This window comes from Hylobates moloch, unplaced genomic scaffold, assembly GCF_009828535.3.
Source record: "Hylobates moloch isolate HMO894 unplaced genomic scaffold, HMol_V3 SCAFFOLD_21, whole genome shotgun sequence".
In the NCBI taxonomy this organism is placed as follows: Eukaryota; Metazoa; Chordata; class Mammalia; order Primates; family Hylobatidae; genus Hylobates; species Hylobates moloch.
The window spans coordinates 29341538-29359697 of NW_026652296.1; the positions used below are offsets into that span (position 1 = coordinate 29341538).

Consider the following 18160-nt stretch of genomic DNA (forward strand, 5'->3'; position numbering starts at 1 on the left):
ATTTATGACTTAATCTGTGCCATGTAGAACTCAGGGAGGGTCTTTAACCAGTGGGATGGATACATAGGGCAGTAGGTGGAGGTCTTGTAGATAACTTTGGCCTAGTTCATGAAAAAACTTTATAACCAATAGAGCTGCTGTAATGTGGAATAAGCTGTGTTTGTTTCAAGCTGTGAGGCTGAATGGCCTGTTTGGTGGTTATTGCAGAAGGTCTTTGAATATTGGATGCTGTTGTTGTTGATAGTTAAGGTCCTCTAATTCTTCAAAACCTAAGAGGCTTATGCCCCCAATGACAACTAACACCAGCTTTTTAATATAAAATTCTAATTTTACTTTTTATGTCTTACCTCTCACTAACAGTTCTAAATTCTGTCAAAAGTAAAGTAGTATTTAACCCATTATCTTTCTTTACTTCTCTGATTCTCCTCAACTCATTACAGTTTGCCTTTGTGCTTATTTGCTATTGAACTGGCTCTGGGCCAAGGTCACCAGTGAACTTCCTTTTTTTTTTCATCATAATATCCCTTCTTATATGTATCAAAACTCATACTGAACAATGAGTTCTGGGTTGCAAAAGAGGATTTATTTTTTGCATCTGTCTATAAGTCTTTGTCCACAAGTTAAACAAAAACATAAACAAGTGTAGCTGGACCTCCTTTTTGAAAGTTTCAGAATGTTCTTCAACTTGTATCTCAATCTGCCTCTAGGCAGCATTTCCACTATAGGTTATTCCCCCCTTGAAAACCTTAACTGCCTAGGGTTTTGTGATTTCACTCTTTGTTTTCTTCCTAACTTTCAGGCCCCCCCTTCTCCATCTTTTGGGGTTCCTCTTCTGTTATTTTTCTCATTGGATTCTTCTGGGGTTACTCTTCTCTTCTGAGAATAAAAACTCTCCACATTCCTAGGAAAAGGCTGACAGTCCTATGGTCATGATAATAAGTACACACCTTCAACTGTTTTAAACTTTTTTCATTGATCAACGACAACTTGCTTCAGTGAACACACTTCTGAAAGCTAATTGTCAGTGACAGCATTATGCTTTGATTATGCCAATCGGCTTTGAATTCATTTCAGTGTATACACTTCTAAATTGTCATTAACCTATTCCCACCTCTGTAACCAACACAACTCCTTCAAAATGTGTTCCCCAAATGCTGTGTAAGTTCAACACTTCACTCTGATGAAGGAGCTTATGATGGACCAGCATGGCTCTCTTGTTCTTAAGAAAGCAGGCCGGGCGCGGTGGCTCACACCTGTAATCCCAGCACTTTGGGAGGCTGAGGCGGGTGGATCACCTGAGGTCAGGGGTTCGAGACCAGCCTGACCAACATGGAGAAACCCCATCTCTACTAAAACTACAAAATTAGCCAGGCACAGTGGCGCACACCTGTAATCCCAGCTACTCCGGAGGCTGAGGCAGGAGAATCGCTTGAACCCAGGAGGCGGAGGTTTCGGTGAGCTGAGATCGCGCCATTGCACTCCAGCCTCGGCAACAAGGGCAAAACTCCGCCTCAAAAAAAAAAAAAAAAAAAAGAAAAAAAGAAAAAAGAAAGAAATCATTTCAGCATTTTGGTTTTAGACACTGAGTGACAGTTTCATCCTTTGACAATGATCTTTTTTTCTCCTTTCTCTGGTGCTGCCACCCATCCCGACAACAAAGTTTATGATCTGGATAAAAGTGTTGGTTCTGGACCTCTGTTTTAGGAAGAATACTGGTTGAAGAACTCAGGCTGATCCTCCCACTGAAAACAGTGAAAAAAATGTACTTAAAATATACAACAAAACTTTTAAAGCATCTTTAACCTTGCAAGAAAGTAAGGCCAAGAATACTAAAACCAGCCAGGCGCAGTGGCTCACGACTGTAATCCCAGCACTTTCGGAGGCCAAGGCGGGCGGACCACGAGATCAGGAGTTCAAGACCAGCCTGACCAACATGGTGAAACCCTGTCTCTATTAAAAATACCAAAATTAGCCGGGCGTGGTGGCACACACCTGTAATCCCAGCTACTCAGGAGGCTGAGGCAGTAGAATTGCTTGAACCCAGGAGGCGGAGGTTGCTGTGCGCTTAGATCACACCATTGCGCTGTAGCCTGGGTGACAGAGGGAGACTCTGTCTCAAAAAAAAAAAAAAAAAAGAAAGAAAGAAAGAAAAAAATATTAAAGCCAAGTGCAAGTGGGCACTCTTTTGAAGGCAGTAACTGAAGCTGGCTTTTGTCACAAAGGCCCTTGCTGAATCAGGTGAACTTGAGCTTTGGTTTCCATGGCTTTGGCCAAGGTGGGGGTAAGCAGGGGAGAGAAGGCAGTGACTAGGGTCTGAAAAAATATGAATCTAGTAGGAGATCCCTATATAAATCTCAGTCCTTAAAGTGTTACATATGCTGTGTAAAAATAAAGCAGATACAACATTCCTTTTCCTTCACCAGAGGTTTTCAAGGAAAATTGCCTGATTTTGAACCTAAGTATTCAGTAAATGGAAAAAAAAAATCTTCACTGAGAATTTATAACCTCAAGGTAGATCTCATATAATCTCTCAGCCTGAATTCACAGTACATGGGTCATATGAAAAAAAAATCAAGCTTAAAGTTGTCCCAGGCTAGTAGTACCAAAAAGACAGAAGAAAACAAAGTCCTTTAACTCAGGACTCAACTAGTTTACTCAACTAAACCTCTGAGAAAAATGAACAGACCAGAGCCCCAAATCACAAAACACACAAGGAAATAAGGCACCATGAATTAAGGTCAGCAGAAATCACAGTCTAGAGATTCAGACTTTCAAAGACTTCAAATTTCAGAATTATCAGGAATAACAAGTTTAAAAAAAAATGCGACCCTAATTTCCCATCATGAATTAGGTATTATCTAACCCCTTGAATAATACAATTAGACCTGTGAAGAAGAATTCCAATGTTAGTTAAAAGTAATATGTTCAAAACTGGAACTTAGCAGGTGTGGCAAGCTAAACTGCAGAAGCAGGTGGTTCAGATGCCTATGACACCCATTCCTGCTTTATTGCCTCTTCTTCATCACACACTAATGGTATCATGAAGGGTTCCTATGGTTAGTTAATAAAGGAGGAAAAAGCAAGGCCAGGTTTGTGGAATGGTCTGCATGACATGCTAGCACCAGACAGAAGTGCTGCATTACAGCCTGATGTGGCGGTGGCCCAAAAGACAGTGGTTAAGGGAAGTCCTTCCCGTAGAAGGATGGCTTGCCTAGGTATGGATCTATAGTAATTCCTGAATGCTGGCAATGGATTGGCTAGTTATTTAGGTACTTGGAAAGAGCACGATTGGAAAATTTGTAAGAATGAAGTCTGTTCTAGAATTATGTGGATGGGAAAGGATGTGAGGATTTTTTTTTTGCTATCAGAGGGAGACAAGTAAAGCTCTCAGTAATCAGGTGGACAAATGACCCATCCTTTCACCCACAGTTGAGGGGCCATCCTTACCCTTGGATGTCCATATGTGATCAAGGCTTGGTCAAAGAGATGGGTCTATAGAGCCATAAAAGCTTTTTGACAGAATCTGTTTCAACCCCAAAGCCACTGGGGCACAAAGGAGTCTTCATAGCTCACACCTGGGACAGACAATTTCCTACGGTGAGAGATAAAACCTGGCTCCAAGGCCATAGTTAGTAGGAAAATGAATGCTTTCACCTGAAGTGTCTCCTGTTCTAGAAAAAAAGCTTTTAGTGTCGTAGTAGCTACTCTCACAGATGCAAAGATTTAGAATTTTGATCATGACCACTTATGCTGCCATTAAGACACCTGTTGAGAAGACAGAAAGATACATGAAAAAATTGTTGTTGGAATAGCTAACTAAGCTGTTGAGGTAGTGCATAGGTCACTAGCAAACAAGAAATACTAAAAATGGGTTAAAACTTGTTGTGGAAATAATTTGACAATTTCAAGAAGAGCACTGAAGAGTTTATCATTGGAAACAGTGAAAATTTTAGACTTCTTTACACAGCTGTTTCTATTAATAGAATTACATATTGGTGGGGGATGGGAGGGTCACTGTGGTGTTTTCAGTGCTTTATCTGTATGTGACTTAGTTTATCACTCTGAGGACAGGGGTGAGTGACAGCCAAGAGGAAGTCATGAGCTGTGGTGAACATCTGGAAGAGAGGCCTGAGTTCCCCATCCCGCCTCAGACTCTTCAACCATGTCTTTCTTGCTGCTTACTTCAAAGTAGTCTGTAGTGAACCTTACTGTTAAAATATCATCAATACTTCCTGGTGTTGAGTCACTCAAGGGTGTGGGAGATGTTGTAGGAACTTGCCTGTGGTCTTCATTGGATGGAACGCAGCAAGCTCGAAGATTTTTGCATGTATCTTTCACTGCTTCTCCATCTTTGCATTGTTTCCTGCAGTGCCCTGATCTGTTCCAGCATTTTTTTTCACCACTATAGGCTGAATAATAAAAGGAAAGACCATTGATTTGGGGTTACTGATGCTCTCAATTTCACTAGCATGACTGTATATCTGGCATCCTATATCCACACTGTGCATCATAATTAGATGACGGCTGCAAGACTCCCACCTCAGGTCTGGTAAATACTCAACCTCCCATTTGCCAATTTTTAACTATTCTGAAAGTGGGATGAATCTTACCATCAATGAAAAGAAACTTTAGTCATGACGAATTGGGGCCACTTACAATGAAGCTACCTGTACCCCATGTAAAGTTACCTGAGTAAAGAAAGTATATCTTTTTCTTCTCTTTTCTTTTCTTTTTTTTTTTTTTAGGTGGAGTCTCACTCTGTTGCCAGGCTGGAGTGCAGTGGCATGATCTCGGCTCACTGCAACCTCCGTCTCACTGGTTCAAGCAATTCTCTTGCCTCAGCCTCCTGAGTAGCTGGGACTATAGGCACGTGCCACCACACCCGGCTAATTTTTGTATTTTTAGTAGAGACGGGGTTTCATCATGTTGTCAGGATGGTCTCAATCTCTTGACCTCATGATCCACTCGCTTCGGCCTCCCAAAGTGGTGGGATTACAGGCGTGAGCCACCGCGCCCGGCCCGAAAGTACTTCTTGTTGCTACTTCAACAAGTACATCTTGCTGCTACTTCAACAAGTGTGATTAAGTTATTTGCATTGGTCATATCCCATTCTACTGCAAAGTATACATTCACATGAGTATATAAAATATATGTGTGTAGTGTATGTTTATTGCAACACAATTCACAACTGCAAAGATATGGAATCAACCTAAGTGCCCATCAACCGATGAATGAATAAAGAAAATGTGGAATATATACACCATGGAATACTACTCATCCATAAAAAGGAACAAAATAATGTCTTTTGCAGCAACTTGGATGGAACTGGAGGCCATTATTTTAAGTGAAGTAACTCAGGAATTGAAAAACAAATACCACGTGTTCTCACTTATAAGTGGGAGCTAAGCTATGGGTACACAAGGGCATACAGAGTGGTATAATGGACTTTGGAGACTCAGAAGGGGGAAGAGTAAGAGGAGGGGGAGGGATGAAAAACTACCTATTGGGTATAATGTACACCACTCCAGTGATGGGTGCACTAAAATCTTAGGCTTCACCACTATACAATTCATCCATGTAACCAAAATTCACTTGTACCCCTAAAGCTATTGAAATTAAAAAAATAAAAAATTATAAAACAAAGTATAAAATAAATGTGTGTCCAAAAATACAAAAATTAGCCAGGCGTGGTGGCACATGCCTATTGTCCCAGCTACTCAGGAGGCTGAGGCAGGAGAAACACTAGAACCTGGGAGGTGGAGGCTGCGGTGAGTTGAGATCATGCCACTGCACTTCAGCCTGGGCATCAGAGCGAGACTGTCTCAAAAAAGAAAAAGAAAAAAGAAAAAAAGTAGATAATAAGAAAAGAAAGTAAAACATACTTTATGTGGGATACATAATATAAGCATTATGAAAATACAAAAAAAAAAGATAAGCATTATGGAGAGAAATGAAGCAGGGAAGGGGTTTAGGAAGTGTGTGATTAGAAGGGAAATAGTGAAAGACTTCCCTTGAGGTTTGAGAAGGAAGAGAGAGGGCGAGCTACGAGACTAACTGGGGACAGAGTATATATCAGGCAGAGGAAGCAGCAAGTGCAAAGGCTTAGAGACAGGACCTGTCTCAAAAGTCCTGAAAAACAATAAGGTAGTTATCGTGAGTATAGAGTAAGTTAAGTGGAGAGTAACTAGAGAAAATATAATGGGAGTTGAGGTCACATAGAATCTTGCAGGTCTTTGAAAGAAAGCCATTCAGAACTTTTGATCACAGGATGATGAAAGAAATGCAGATTAAAACAACAGCACGAGGGAGGCTGAGGCGAGTGGATCACCTGAGGTCAGGAGTTTGAAACTAGCCTGGCCGATGTTCTGAAACCCCATCTCTACTAAAAATACAAAAATTAGCCAGGCATGGTTGTGCGTGCCTGTAATTCCAGCTACTCAGGAGGCTGAGGCAGGGGAATCACTTGAACTCCAGAGACAGAGGTTGCAGCAAGCTGAGATTTTGCCATTGCACACCAGCCTGGGCAACAGAGCGAGACTCTGTTTCAAAACACAAACAAATACAAAAAAACAACCACAACAGTAAGAGGTTATTTTATACTCATCAGCTGGGTGTTTGAAGGATTATGGTGATAGAAAAACCCTTGTGTATTTTCGGTGAGAGGGTAGGGAGATCTCCCTGTTCCTATAAATGTCACTGATTTCTATTCTTCTTCCTCAAATGTAGGGGCTTTTTAAGATAAAGCATCAAGACTTTATGCTTCTTTCATTGTCTCAACAATTTGCTCCAAGAGGATGGCTCCAATTTATCGCTCTTACCACTCAAACTTGAAACCCCAGATCATGTAATATTTCCTTCACTTCCCATATGCTGAGTTTTTATAACTTGTGGATTGCATGTACAAAATCTTTCACATCTGTCTCTTTCCTAGTCTCAATATCTCCACTAGAACTCAAAGCAGACACAATTGCTTTCAAAGTGATCACACAGAATTATACGTGTTTGTGTCTGGAATTGTAACTGAAGAATTACTAAAAACCCCCAGAGTTGGCAATTTCTGCTGGCAGTGTCCTTTAAGATACACAACTTCTGATTACTGACTTCTGATTACCCAGGATCCCTTGGCGTAGGAACACAAGCATAGAAGAGCCAGCAGCAGGAGTTTCATGGTCCCTGGGAAACAGGGGAGGTTTGCCTGCTTCCCTACCCTGAATGCCAGTTCAGAAAGCTCTGTGCAGTGGGATTCTGAACAAGAGTTATTGGCCTCTCTGCAATGAGGGCAGAAGAAGAGAGGAATTAATGGAACAAACATATATTTTTAATTTTCTTGCCCACCCCCACCAGACTTACATTTAACTTGTTATTTGCCCTCTAGGAATCTATCCTATTTAAGCCCGTGTCCAAATATGTAAATATATTAATGTTTGTACAAGCATATTCATTGATGTGTTGTTCAAAAATTAAAAAATGTCTCAAATGACTATATGTGACTTTATATGGCTTATCCTACAGCAGAACTATACAACTTTACAAACAGTAAGGCAGATCTTTAGACGGTGACATGGAAAGATGGCCACAAAATAATAAGTGAAAGAAGAGTGCTGCATAGGGCCGGGTGCAGTGGCTCATGCCTGTAATCCCAGCACTTTGGGAGACTGAGGCGGGTGGATCACCTGAGGTCAGGAGTTTGAGACCAGCCTGGCCAACATGGTGAAACCCCGTCTCTACTAACATGATGGTGATGCCTGTAATCCAGTTTGGAGGTGAGGCAGAGATTGTTGAACCAGAGGCAGAGTTGCAGTGAGTGATTGGCGACAGAGCGAGACTCCGTCTCAAAAAAAAAAAAAAAAAAGAAATATTTAGCTTCATCTTTATGTAAGTTCGATCATACATTGAAATGCACCTTAAAAAACATAAAACAAAGGGGAAACAGGCTCTCTTCACCAGTGATTTCAAAGTTCTGGTCATGCCTTTAGGTATACTTAAGAAAGCAGTGATTACGAAAAGTTTAGATTTTCACTGTAGAAGGAAGAAGAAAAGCCAGTTCTGTCTTCCGTGTAACAGCTCTACCAATATTTTCTGACCTGTTCACCAAATTCTAGAATATTAGAAAACCAAAAGAACCTCATTACAGCCATAGCAGGACTTTTAGGCCCAAGAAAACATAGCGAAGTGGGCTGCGGGAATCATTTCCAAAAGCTGGCACAAGCTGGAAAGAGAACAGATGTGAGCCTAGCTTTTCCCTAGTTTCTTAGGCGGCAACTTGGAATATAGAACCAAGGACAACTCTGGGTGGTGGGACTGCCCCTGTCTATTGAGGATAACTTGCTCTACTCCCAGGTTTTACCCCAGCCAGGAGCATAGTCCCAGTGTGGGAGCTGTGGAGCTGCCCAGGTTGGGGGGTACCATGACACACTGGAATTTTTATGAGCCAGAACCCACTATACCTCTATTTTTGTAGCTTCCCTGACCTCTGATTACCTGGGATCACTTGGGGTAGGAGCACAAGCATAGGAAGAGCCAGCAGCAGGAGTTTCATGGTCCTTGGGAAACAGGAGGCGGTAGATCCAGGAGTTCAGGATGCTGTGTGCAGTGTGAGTCTGAACAAGAGTTTTATTGGCCTCTCTGCAGTGGGGGCAGAGGGATGGGCACAGAACCAGCTGGATATCTAAGAGCTTATCCATGCATAACATCAGTCTAGTGTGTGGCACACAGGCTGAGCATTTGATCCAGGCACTGGGAGGGCATGCAAAGGGTTACAAGTCACAGGTTTTGAGGAGGTGTTTGGAGCAATGGAGAGGGAAGATTCACACTGGGACATCTTCCCTAGCTTTCCTCGATCTCTCATTAGGGCTCAGCCCTTCTTCACAGCCACTCTCACTCTAGCATAAACCTACTTTTGAATGGTCTACTTATCTGTGTGTCTCTCCGCACCCGGCTGTGAAATTCCTGAGAGTAGGGAACGTGTCTTTCATTTTTGAGTCCCCAAGGCACAAAGCATGCTCTCAGTGAAGGTTTGTGGAAATAAACGATAATGAACACATGTCAATCTATAAGCCAAATCCCTCTCTTACATATGTGCCCACTAGGGAAAGTGACTTGTCCAAGAAGTCACTTGCTGCAGAAGTTTGAGGGAGATCATTTATAAGACTCAAAGGGGGATGCTACCCAATGTCATTAAAAAAAAATTCCCTAGCTGGGCGTGGTGGTGGGTGGGCCTGTAATCCAATCTACTCAGGAGGCTGAGTCAGGAGAATTGCTTAAACCCAGGAGGTGGAAGTTGCAGTGAGCCGAGATCGCACCACTGCACTCCAGCCTGGGCAACAGAGTGAGACTCCATCTCAAAAAAAAAAAAAATACAATACAATAATTTGGGATATTACCTTTGACAAGTGCACCATGAGGTTCATCAGAGGTCTGGGAGCTGTCCATGAAGACCCCAACATTTAGACCTGCCTTTGGGATGTGGAACCTCGATGTCACCCGCAGAGTCAGCCTAGGTCCTGCATTGCTTTAGTTGCATTTTCATTGTGTTTCAACTTTTGCTCCCTCTTGTTTACTTGGCTCTAAAAGTCTCTGTAAAGCTTTAGAGGAGGTTGCTGATTTTTCTCTTCTGGATTTGATGACCTTCTCTGTGAAAATAATCGATGGGAATTAGCAGGGTTGCCATGTGATTGAGGAGACTTCTCTTTTGGATGGAACCATGTGGAGAGCGTAGCATGGTGGTGGGCTATTTTCAAATTAATTTTGTTTTATGTTTTTATTTTTTTGAGACAAGATCTTGCTCTGTAGCCCAGGCTAGGGTGCAGTGGTGCGATCACAGCTCATTGCAGCCTCAAGCTCCTGAGCTCAAGCAATCCTCCCACCTCAGCCTCCTGAGTAGCTGGGACTGCACAGGTATTCACCACCATGCCCGAATATTAAAAAAAATTTTTTTGGAGAGACAGGTCTTACTATGTTGCCCAGGCCAGTCTCAAACTCCTGGGTTCAAGTGGTCCTCCCTCCTTGGCCTCCCAAAGTGCTGGAATTACAGGCATAGGCCACTGCACCTGACCTCCAAATTAATTTTAGATTAATATGTTCTAACAGGCAGAACTCTCTTACTGTGGAATGGTTTCCCAGAGAGGGAGGGGGTATTCTATAACTCATTTGCAAGCAGGGCCTAAGTGATTAAATAGGATGGATTTCTATACGGAATAAAGAATGTCTTTTCTAGTTCCTTCTAAGCATAAAAATCTATGTTCTTAATTTTATGAATGGTTTCTCTACATGTCCTGATAATTGCAGAGATCCCTGACCCTTTCTAAACTGAAGAACTTGAGAAACACCTTTTTTCACTCATGCTACAGGAAAACAGGAAAATCTGGATTACCCCTACCCCAATTCACAGAGCCTGATCTCATATCTGAGACAGTGGTGAAAAAAAAAATGGCCTGAAGCAGAAGGACTCATCACAGAGGAGAAGCTAGGTGGGTGCAGTCCCTGGTGTCCAGCGAGACCCTGGCCCAGTGCCCACAGCCAGCCACTCTTGTCAAGGGATAAATGCAGTCCATATCCATTAAGAAATATACCTGAACTTTCCATTGCTGTTTACTTATTAGATTTTTATTATGCTGAAAGCTGTTCTCCTTCTTCTTCTTCTTTTTTTAGAGACAGCGTCTCACTCTGTTGCCCAGGCTGGAGTGCAGTGGTGAGATCTCAGCTCACTGCAACCTCTGCCTCCCGGGTTCGAGCGATTCTCCTGCCTCAGCCTCCCAAGTAGCTGGGACTACAGGTACACGCTACCATGCCTGGCTAATTTTTCTATTTTTAGTAAAGACAGGGTTTTGCCATGTTGACCAGGCTGGTCTCCAATTCCTGACCTCAAGTGATCCGCCCGCTTCAGCCTCCCTCATACTGTTGTTTTAATCTGCATTTCTTTTATCATCCTGTGATCAAAGGTTCTGAATGGCTTTCTTTCAAAGGCTTGCAAGACCCTATGTGATTTAAACTCCCATTATATTTTCTCCAAAGTGCTGGGATTACAGGCGTGAGCCACCATGTCTGGCCAATTTCTTATTTTTTTTTTTTAACAGCTTTATTGAGATACGATGAACAAACAACAAACTTCCAGTGTTTAAAGTATGTAATTTGATAATTTTGACATGTATATACTCATGAAACCTTCATCACAATCAAGAAACTGAACAATTCTACTACCCGCAAACATTCTTCATGTCCCTTAGGAATCTCTCCCTCCTGCCTCTCCTTGTCTTCTCCCTCCATCCCCAGAAGACCTCTGATCTATTTTGTAGATATAACAATACATTAGTTTGCATTCTCCAGAATTTTATATAAGTGTAACCATAGAGTAGGTACTCTTTTTTTAAATCTGATTTCTATAAGTCACTGGCATTATTTGAGATTCAGCCATGTAACATGTTTCACCAGTTTACTCCTTTTATTGCTGAGTAGTATTCCATTGTATGAGTAAACCACAGTTTATCCGTTCAGACATTTGATTTGTTTCCAGTTTTAACTATCACAAATGAGGATGCCATGAACATTCATGTACAAGTCTCTGTATGCACATACGATTTTTGGTCTTGTGAGAAAAATACCTAGGAGTAGATTGACTGGATTGCATGGCAGGCATGGTTTCCCACAGAGGTAGGGGGTATTCCATAACTTTAACATATTAGGAAACTCTTTAACATATCAGGAAACTGTTTTCCAAAGTGGTTGTATCATTTTGCATTCTCAATGTATAAGGGTTTCAGTTCCTTCATATCCTCACTAGTACTTGGTATAGTCAATCTTTTTAATTTTAGTCATTCTAGTAGTTGTACAGTGGTATCTGTCCAAGGCTGTGGGGGCCCACCTCTTTTTTTTTGTTTGTTTGGAGATGGAGTCTTGCTCTGTCGCCCAGGCTGGAGTGCAGTGGCGCAATCTCGGCTCACTGCAAGCTCCGCCTCCCGGGTTCACGCCATTCTCCTGCCTCAGCCTTCCGAGTAGCTGGGACTACAGGCGCCCGCCCACACGCCCGGCTAATTTTTTGTATTTTTAATAGAGACGGGGTTTCACCATGTTAGCCAGGATGGTCTCGATCTCCTGACCTCGTGATCCACCTGCCTCCGCCTCCGAAAGTGCTGGGATTACAGGCGTGAGCCACCAGGCCCGGCCGTGGGGGCCTACCCCTTGCATCGGCATGCCTGGATGTGAGACATGGAGTCAAAGGAGATTATTTTGGAACTTTAAGGTACAATGACTCCTCTATTGGATTTCAGACTTGCATGGGGTCTGTAGCCCCTTTGTTTTGGACAATTTCTCCCATTTGGAACAGGTGTATTACCCAATGCCTGTACCCTCATTGCATCTAGGAAGTAACTAACTTGCTTTCAATTTTACAGGCTCATGGGCAGAAGGGACTTGCCTTGTCTCAGATGAGACTTTGGACTTGGACTTTTAATTAATGCTAGAATGAGCTAAGACTTTAGGGGACTGTTGGAAAGGCATGATCTTGTTTTGAAAAGTGAGAACATGAGATTTGGGAGGGGCCGGGTCAGAATGATACGGTTTGTCTGTGTTCTCACCCAAAATCTCATCTTGAATTATAATCCCCACGTGTCAAGGGTGGGACCAGGTGGAGGTAATCAGATCATAGGGGCAGTTTCCCCCATGCTGTTCTCGTGATACTGAGTTAGTCTCACGAGATCTGAGTTTTATAAGTATCTGACATTTTTCCCTGTTTGCACTCACTCCGTCCTGCCGCCGTGTGAAGAAGGTGTCTGCTTCTCCTTTGCTTCCGCCGTGATTGTAAATTTCCTGAGGCCTCCCCGGCAATGCAGAACTGTGAGTCAATTAAACCTCTTTCTTTTATAAATTACCCAGTCTCGGATATTTCTTCATAACAGTGAGTGTGAGAACAGACTAATACAGCATCTCACTGTGGTCTTAATTTTTTTTTTTTTTTTGAGACAGAGTCTTGCTCTGTTGCCCAGGCTGGAGTGCAGTGGCTTGATCTCGGCTTACTGGAACCTCCGCCTCCTGGGTTCAAGTGATTCTTCTGCCTCAGCCTTCCAAGTAGCTGGGATTACAGGCACCCACCACCACGTCCGACTAATTTTTGTATTTTTAGTAGAGATGGGGTTTCACCATATTGGCCAGGCTGGTCTCTAACTCCTGACCTCAGGTGATCTGCCCACCTCGGACTCCCAAAGTGCTGGGATTACAGGCGTAAGCCACTGCACCCGGCTGATCTTAATTTTTAATTCCTTAATTAATAATGATTTTGAAAATCTTTCCACATGTAGAGTTGTTTTGGCTATACTATATCATTTGCATTTTCATATAAATTTAAAAATGTCAATTTCTGCATAAAATCTTAGTGGCATATTAATGGCAATTGCATTGAATCTATAGACCAATTTGGAGAAAACTGACGTCTTCACAATATTGAGTTTTCCGGTCCATAAAAATGATATTTCTTTCCACTTACTTAGGTCTTCTTAAACTGCACTCCACAGTGTTTTCTAGTTTTTAATAAACAGGTCTTGCTTACTTTTTGTCAGATTTTCCCTTAGGTATTCCATATTTTTGGTGCTATTATAAATTATAATTTTGAAAATTTAATTTCTGATTGTTTATTGCTGACATATAGAAATACAACTGATTTTGTATATCGAACTTGTAGGCTACAACTTTGCCAAACTCACCTATTTGTTCTAGTAGCTTTCTCCTACACTCAGTGGGATTTTCTAATTTTTATTTTATTTATTTATTTATTTTTGAGACGGAGTTTTGCTCTGCCGCCCAGGCTGGGGTGCAGTGGTACGATCTTGGCTCACTGCAACCTCCACCTCCTGGGTTCAAGCAATTCTCCTGCCTCAGCCTCCCGAGTAGTTGGGACTACAGGAGCATGCCACACAGGAGCATGCCACCACGCCCAGCTAATTTTTTTGTATTTTTAATAGAGATGGGGTTTCACCGTGTTAGCCAGGATGGTCTGCATCTCCTGACCCGTGATCTGCCCGCCTTCACTTCCCAGATTGCTGGGATTAGGGGCGTGAGTCACCACACCTGGCCTGGGATTGTCTATGTAGGGAATTATGTCATCTGTTAATAAAGAGAGTTTTACTACTTCCCTCAGCCCCTGAGTCTTGATGCCTTTGATTTCTTTTTCTTGCCTTATTGCAGTCAGTGTTGAATAGCTGTGGTGAGACCAGACATTCTTCAGGAAAAAGTATTATGTCTTTTCCTATTTAGTGTGATGTTAGCTGTAGGCTTTTCTTATATGTCCCTTTTCAGGTGGAAAAGGTTCCCTTCTATTTTAATTTTATTTTTATCAGAAATAGATTATTGGAATTGTCAACTTCCAATTTTCTGTGTCTACTGAGGTGATTACATGATTTTTCTTTTTTGCTTCATTAATACAGTGAATTACATTGCTTGATTTTCTTCTTTAGAAAAATTTTGTAGAGATGGAGGTTACTCAGGGTGCTCTTGAACTCTTGGCCTGGAGTGATTCTCCTGCCTTGGTCCCTTTTTTCTTTCATTTCAAACATGAATAACTTTACTTTTTAAATTTATTTTAATGGATACATAAAAATTGTATATATTATAGCATACAACATGATGTTTCGAAATATTAATATGTATACATTGTGAAATGGCTAAATCCAGCTTATTAACATATGCATTATCACGTATGTATCTTTTTTGTGGTAAGAACACTTAAAGTCTACTCTCTTATCAGTTTCCAAGTATATAATTCATTGTTATTAATGATAGTCACAATGTTGTACAATAGATCTCTTGAACTTATTCCTCCTGTCTATGCAATTTTGTATCCTTTGACCAACATCTCCCCAATTCTCCCCACCCCCCAGTCCTGGTAACCATCATTCTACTCTCTGCTTCTATGAGTTTGACTTTTTTAGATTTCACATGTAAGTGAGATCATTTATTTTTCTGTGCCTGGCTTATTTCACTTAACATAATGTTCCCCAGGTTCAAGTGTATCCATGTTGTTGCAAATGAGAGGATTTCCTTCTTTCTGAAGGCTGAACAGTATTCTCTTGTGTACATGTACCACACTTTCTTTACCCATTCATCTGCTGAGGGACACTTAGGTTGATTCCATGTCTTGGCTATTGTGAATAATGCTACAACATTGCTTGATTTTTGAATGTTAAACCGACCTTGCATTTCTGAGGCATGAAGGATTGTGTATCATGCAGGATGTATTCTTTGGTCATGATGTATTATTATTTTTATATTTTGTTGGATTTGATTTGCTAAAATTTTGTTTAGAACTTTTGCTTCTAGGTTCAAGATGAACATTGCCAGTAATTTTTTCCTGATTAGTCTAGCTAGAGGTTTATCAATTTTCTTTCTTCTTCCCCCTACATTCATCTTACTAAAATTTGGCTTCTGTACTCATCCTGTCACTGCATTGCTAAGGTCACCTTCTTAAAACCCTCATAGTTATGTTTTTTTTGTTTGTGTTTTGCTTTTTTTGAGACAGAGTCTCGCTCTGTCCCCCAGGCTGGAGTGCAGTGGGGCTATCTTGGCTCACTGCAAGCTCCGCCTCCCAGGTTCACGCCATTCTCCTGCCTCAGCCTCCCGCGTAGCTGGGACTACAGGCACCCGCCACTGCGCCTGGCTGATTTTTTGGTATTTTTAGTAGATACGGGGTTTCACTTGTTAGCCAGGATGGTCTCAATCTCCTGACCTTGTGATCTGCCTGCCTCAGCCTCCCAAAGTGCTGGGATTACAGGCGTGAGCCACTGCCCCAGCAGTTATGTTTTATTGATAGCTTCCTTTGCCTTTTGGCTTGATTTCACGTCATTTTTTTCCCCCAAATCCAATTTATTTATCTGAAAGGAACAAGAGAGTATTTTTCATGGAAAATACTGAAAGTCTTCGGGATTTCCTTCTAACTATTTAATTAGTTTATCATTGTTTTTGTTTAGAATTAAATATTGGTGGGGATGGGACACCATGATATTTTCAGTGCCATGAGCAGCTCAAGGTCTTAATCCAGCCCCGTGAGAACAGAGATGAGTAATAGCAGACAGGAGGTCATGTGCTTTAATAGACCCAGGAAAGAGAGACTCGAGTAGCTGACAATCCCTTATCTGAGAAATCCCCAGGTTTTTCTGCTTCACTGATACATTTGGTTATTTCCAAAATTAGTATCTAAAGTTTGGGTTTTTGTGGTAGGTGATTGGGGATGGTCTCTGTGGTTAAGAATCTGTGTTGCTTGGAATGCAGCAATAGTCACCATTTTTACATGGCTTTTTAACCTGTTCACCAGGTTTGCAGTTTTTCCTGCAGTGTCCTTTTATGATCCAGCAAAATTTTTGGCTCCTGCAGACTGAAAAGAGTAAAGAAAGGTAATTAATTCAAGATACTGATGCTCATAGTCATAACAATGACAGCCACTGAATCTGTAATCTTCACAACAGTCCTGCAGACTGAAGAGAATTCATTAAGGAGAATTATGTAAATAAAGCCAGGTTTGGTATATATCATATTTCTAAGCATTTTACCATCAATGTTCAAGGAACTTGCTAGACAGCAGAAACTGGGGTTATTTGGCAAGATTATGTGAAATTAGTTGTGTAAAGCAGGCTGATTTTTATTTTTTATTTTTTTGAGAAGGAGTCTCAGTCTGTCACCCAGGGTGGACTGCAGTGGCATGATCTCGGCTCACTGCAACCTCCGCCTCCCCAGTTAAAGCAATTCTCCTGCCTCAGCCTCCTGAGTAGCTGGGATTATAGGTGCATGCCACCATGCCCAGCTAATTTTTTGTGTTTTTTGTAGAGATGGGGTTTCACCATGTTGGCCAGGCTGGTCTTGAACTCCTGACCTCAGGTGATGTGCTCGCCTCGGCCTCCCAAATTGCTGGGATTGTAGGTGTGAGCCACTGCGCCCGGCCAAGGAAGCTAATTTAATTCCACCTCAGCTGAATTGTTTACATTTGCCATACCACAAGTATACGAATTTCAACTTAAACTGGGTCCACAATTGTCACTTAAAATGTCTTAAAAATTATTGCGCTAGGCAGGAGGAAACTTTTAGGGGTGATGGACGGGTTTATACCATAGATTGTGGTGATGATGGTTTCACAGGTATACACTTATCTACAAATTCATCAAGTTGTATACATTAAATATGTACAGCTTTTGAATATCAATCATATTTCAACAAAGTGTTTTAAAAAACAATTGCTCCATGAGGCAGCAAATGGAAGAAAATTGGTGTTTTAACTAGAGATCTCAGAACCATAGTTGTAGTAGATTATTTGCTGGTTCTCACAATTAAGCATACACCACAGTCTGCACCGGGGGCTTGCTAAAACAGGTTGCTGGGCCCACCCTCAGAGTTTCTGATTCAGTAGATCTGCAATGGGCTTAAAAATGTGCACTTTTAACAGGTTTCCAGGTGATGCTGATGCTGGTGGTGGGGAGAACCACACTGAGAACCACTGTACTATAGAAAAGTCTATATCTTAGCCAGAATATCCACACACTAATAAATTCTTAAGAGGCAACAACCGTTCTTTAAGTTTATAATTAACACTTAATAATTGTACATATTTATGGAATACAATGTGATGTTTCAATATATGTATAAATTGTATAATGATAAAATTAGGGAAATTAGCATATCCATTATCTTAAACATTTATCATTGCTTTGTGATGAGAATATCCAAACACCTCTCTTCTATTTTGAAATATACAATATATTATTGTCAACTCTGGTCATATTACTATGCAATAGACCACCAGAACTTATTCTTCCTATCTAACTGTAGTTTTATACTTATTGACCCGTTTCTCACCTTCTTCCCTTTGTTCCACCTTCCCCATCCTCTGGTAACCACTATTCTACTCTCTACTTCTATAAGAACAACTTTTTAGAGTCCACATGTGAGTGCAATCATATGGTATTTCTTTTTCTGTGCCTGGCTTATTTCACTTAACATAGTGTCTTCTAGGTTCATCCACGTTGCCGCAAATGACAAGATTTCATTTTTTTTATGGCTGGATAATATTTCATTGCGTACATATGTCACATTTTCTTTATTCATTCATTTGCTGATGGACACTGAGGTTGATTCTATGTCTTGGCTATTGTGAATAGTGCTGTAACAAACATGAGTGCACATATCT

General features: G+C 41.4%; 1 protein-coding gene and 1 non-coding gene across 2 annotated transcripts; both read right to left on the minus strand.

Annotated features, from left to right (window-relative positions):
• Window positions 1–517: 517 nt before the first annotated feature.
• On the minus strand, window positions 518–645 carry LOC116461554 (small nucleolar RNA SNORA40). The gene has a single exon (XR_004246092.1). It is a non-coding gene; the product is annotated as a small nucleolar RNA SNORA40 (small nucleolar RNA).
• Window positions 646–3350: 2705 nt separating this feature from the next.
• DEFB118 (defensin beta 118) lies at window positions 3351–8589 on the minus strand. The gene is made up of 2 exons (XM_032142815.1): window positions 8482–8589; window positions 3351–4409 (listed from the first exon to the last, which is right to left on the minus strand). Exons 1-2 carry the CDS (start codon window positions 8537–8539, stop codon window positions 4096–4098), a joined length of 372 nt encoding a protein of 123 aa, XP_031998706.1. The 5' UTR covers window positions 8540–8589; the 3' UTR covers window positions 3351–4095.
• Window positions 8590–18160: the final 9571 nt, after the last annotated feature.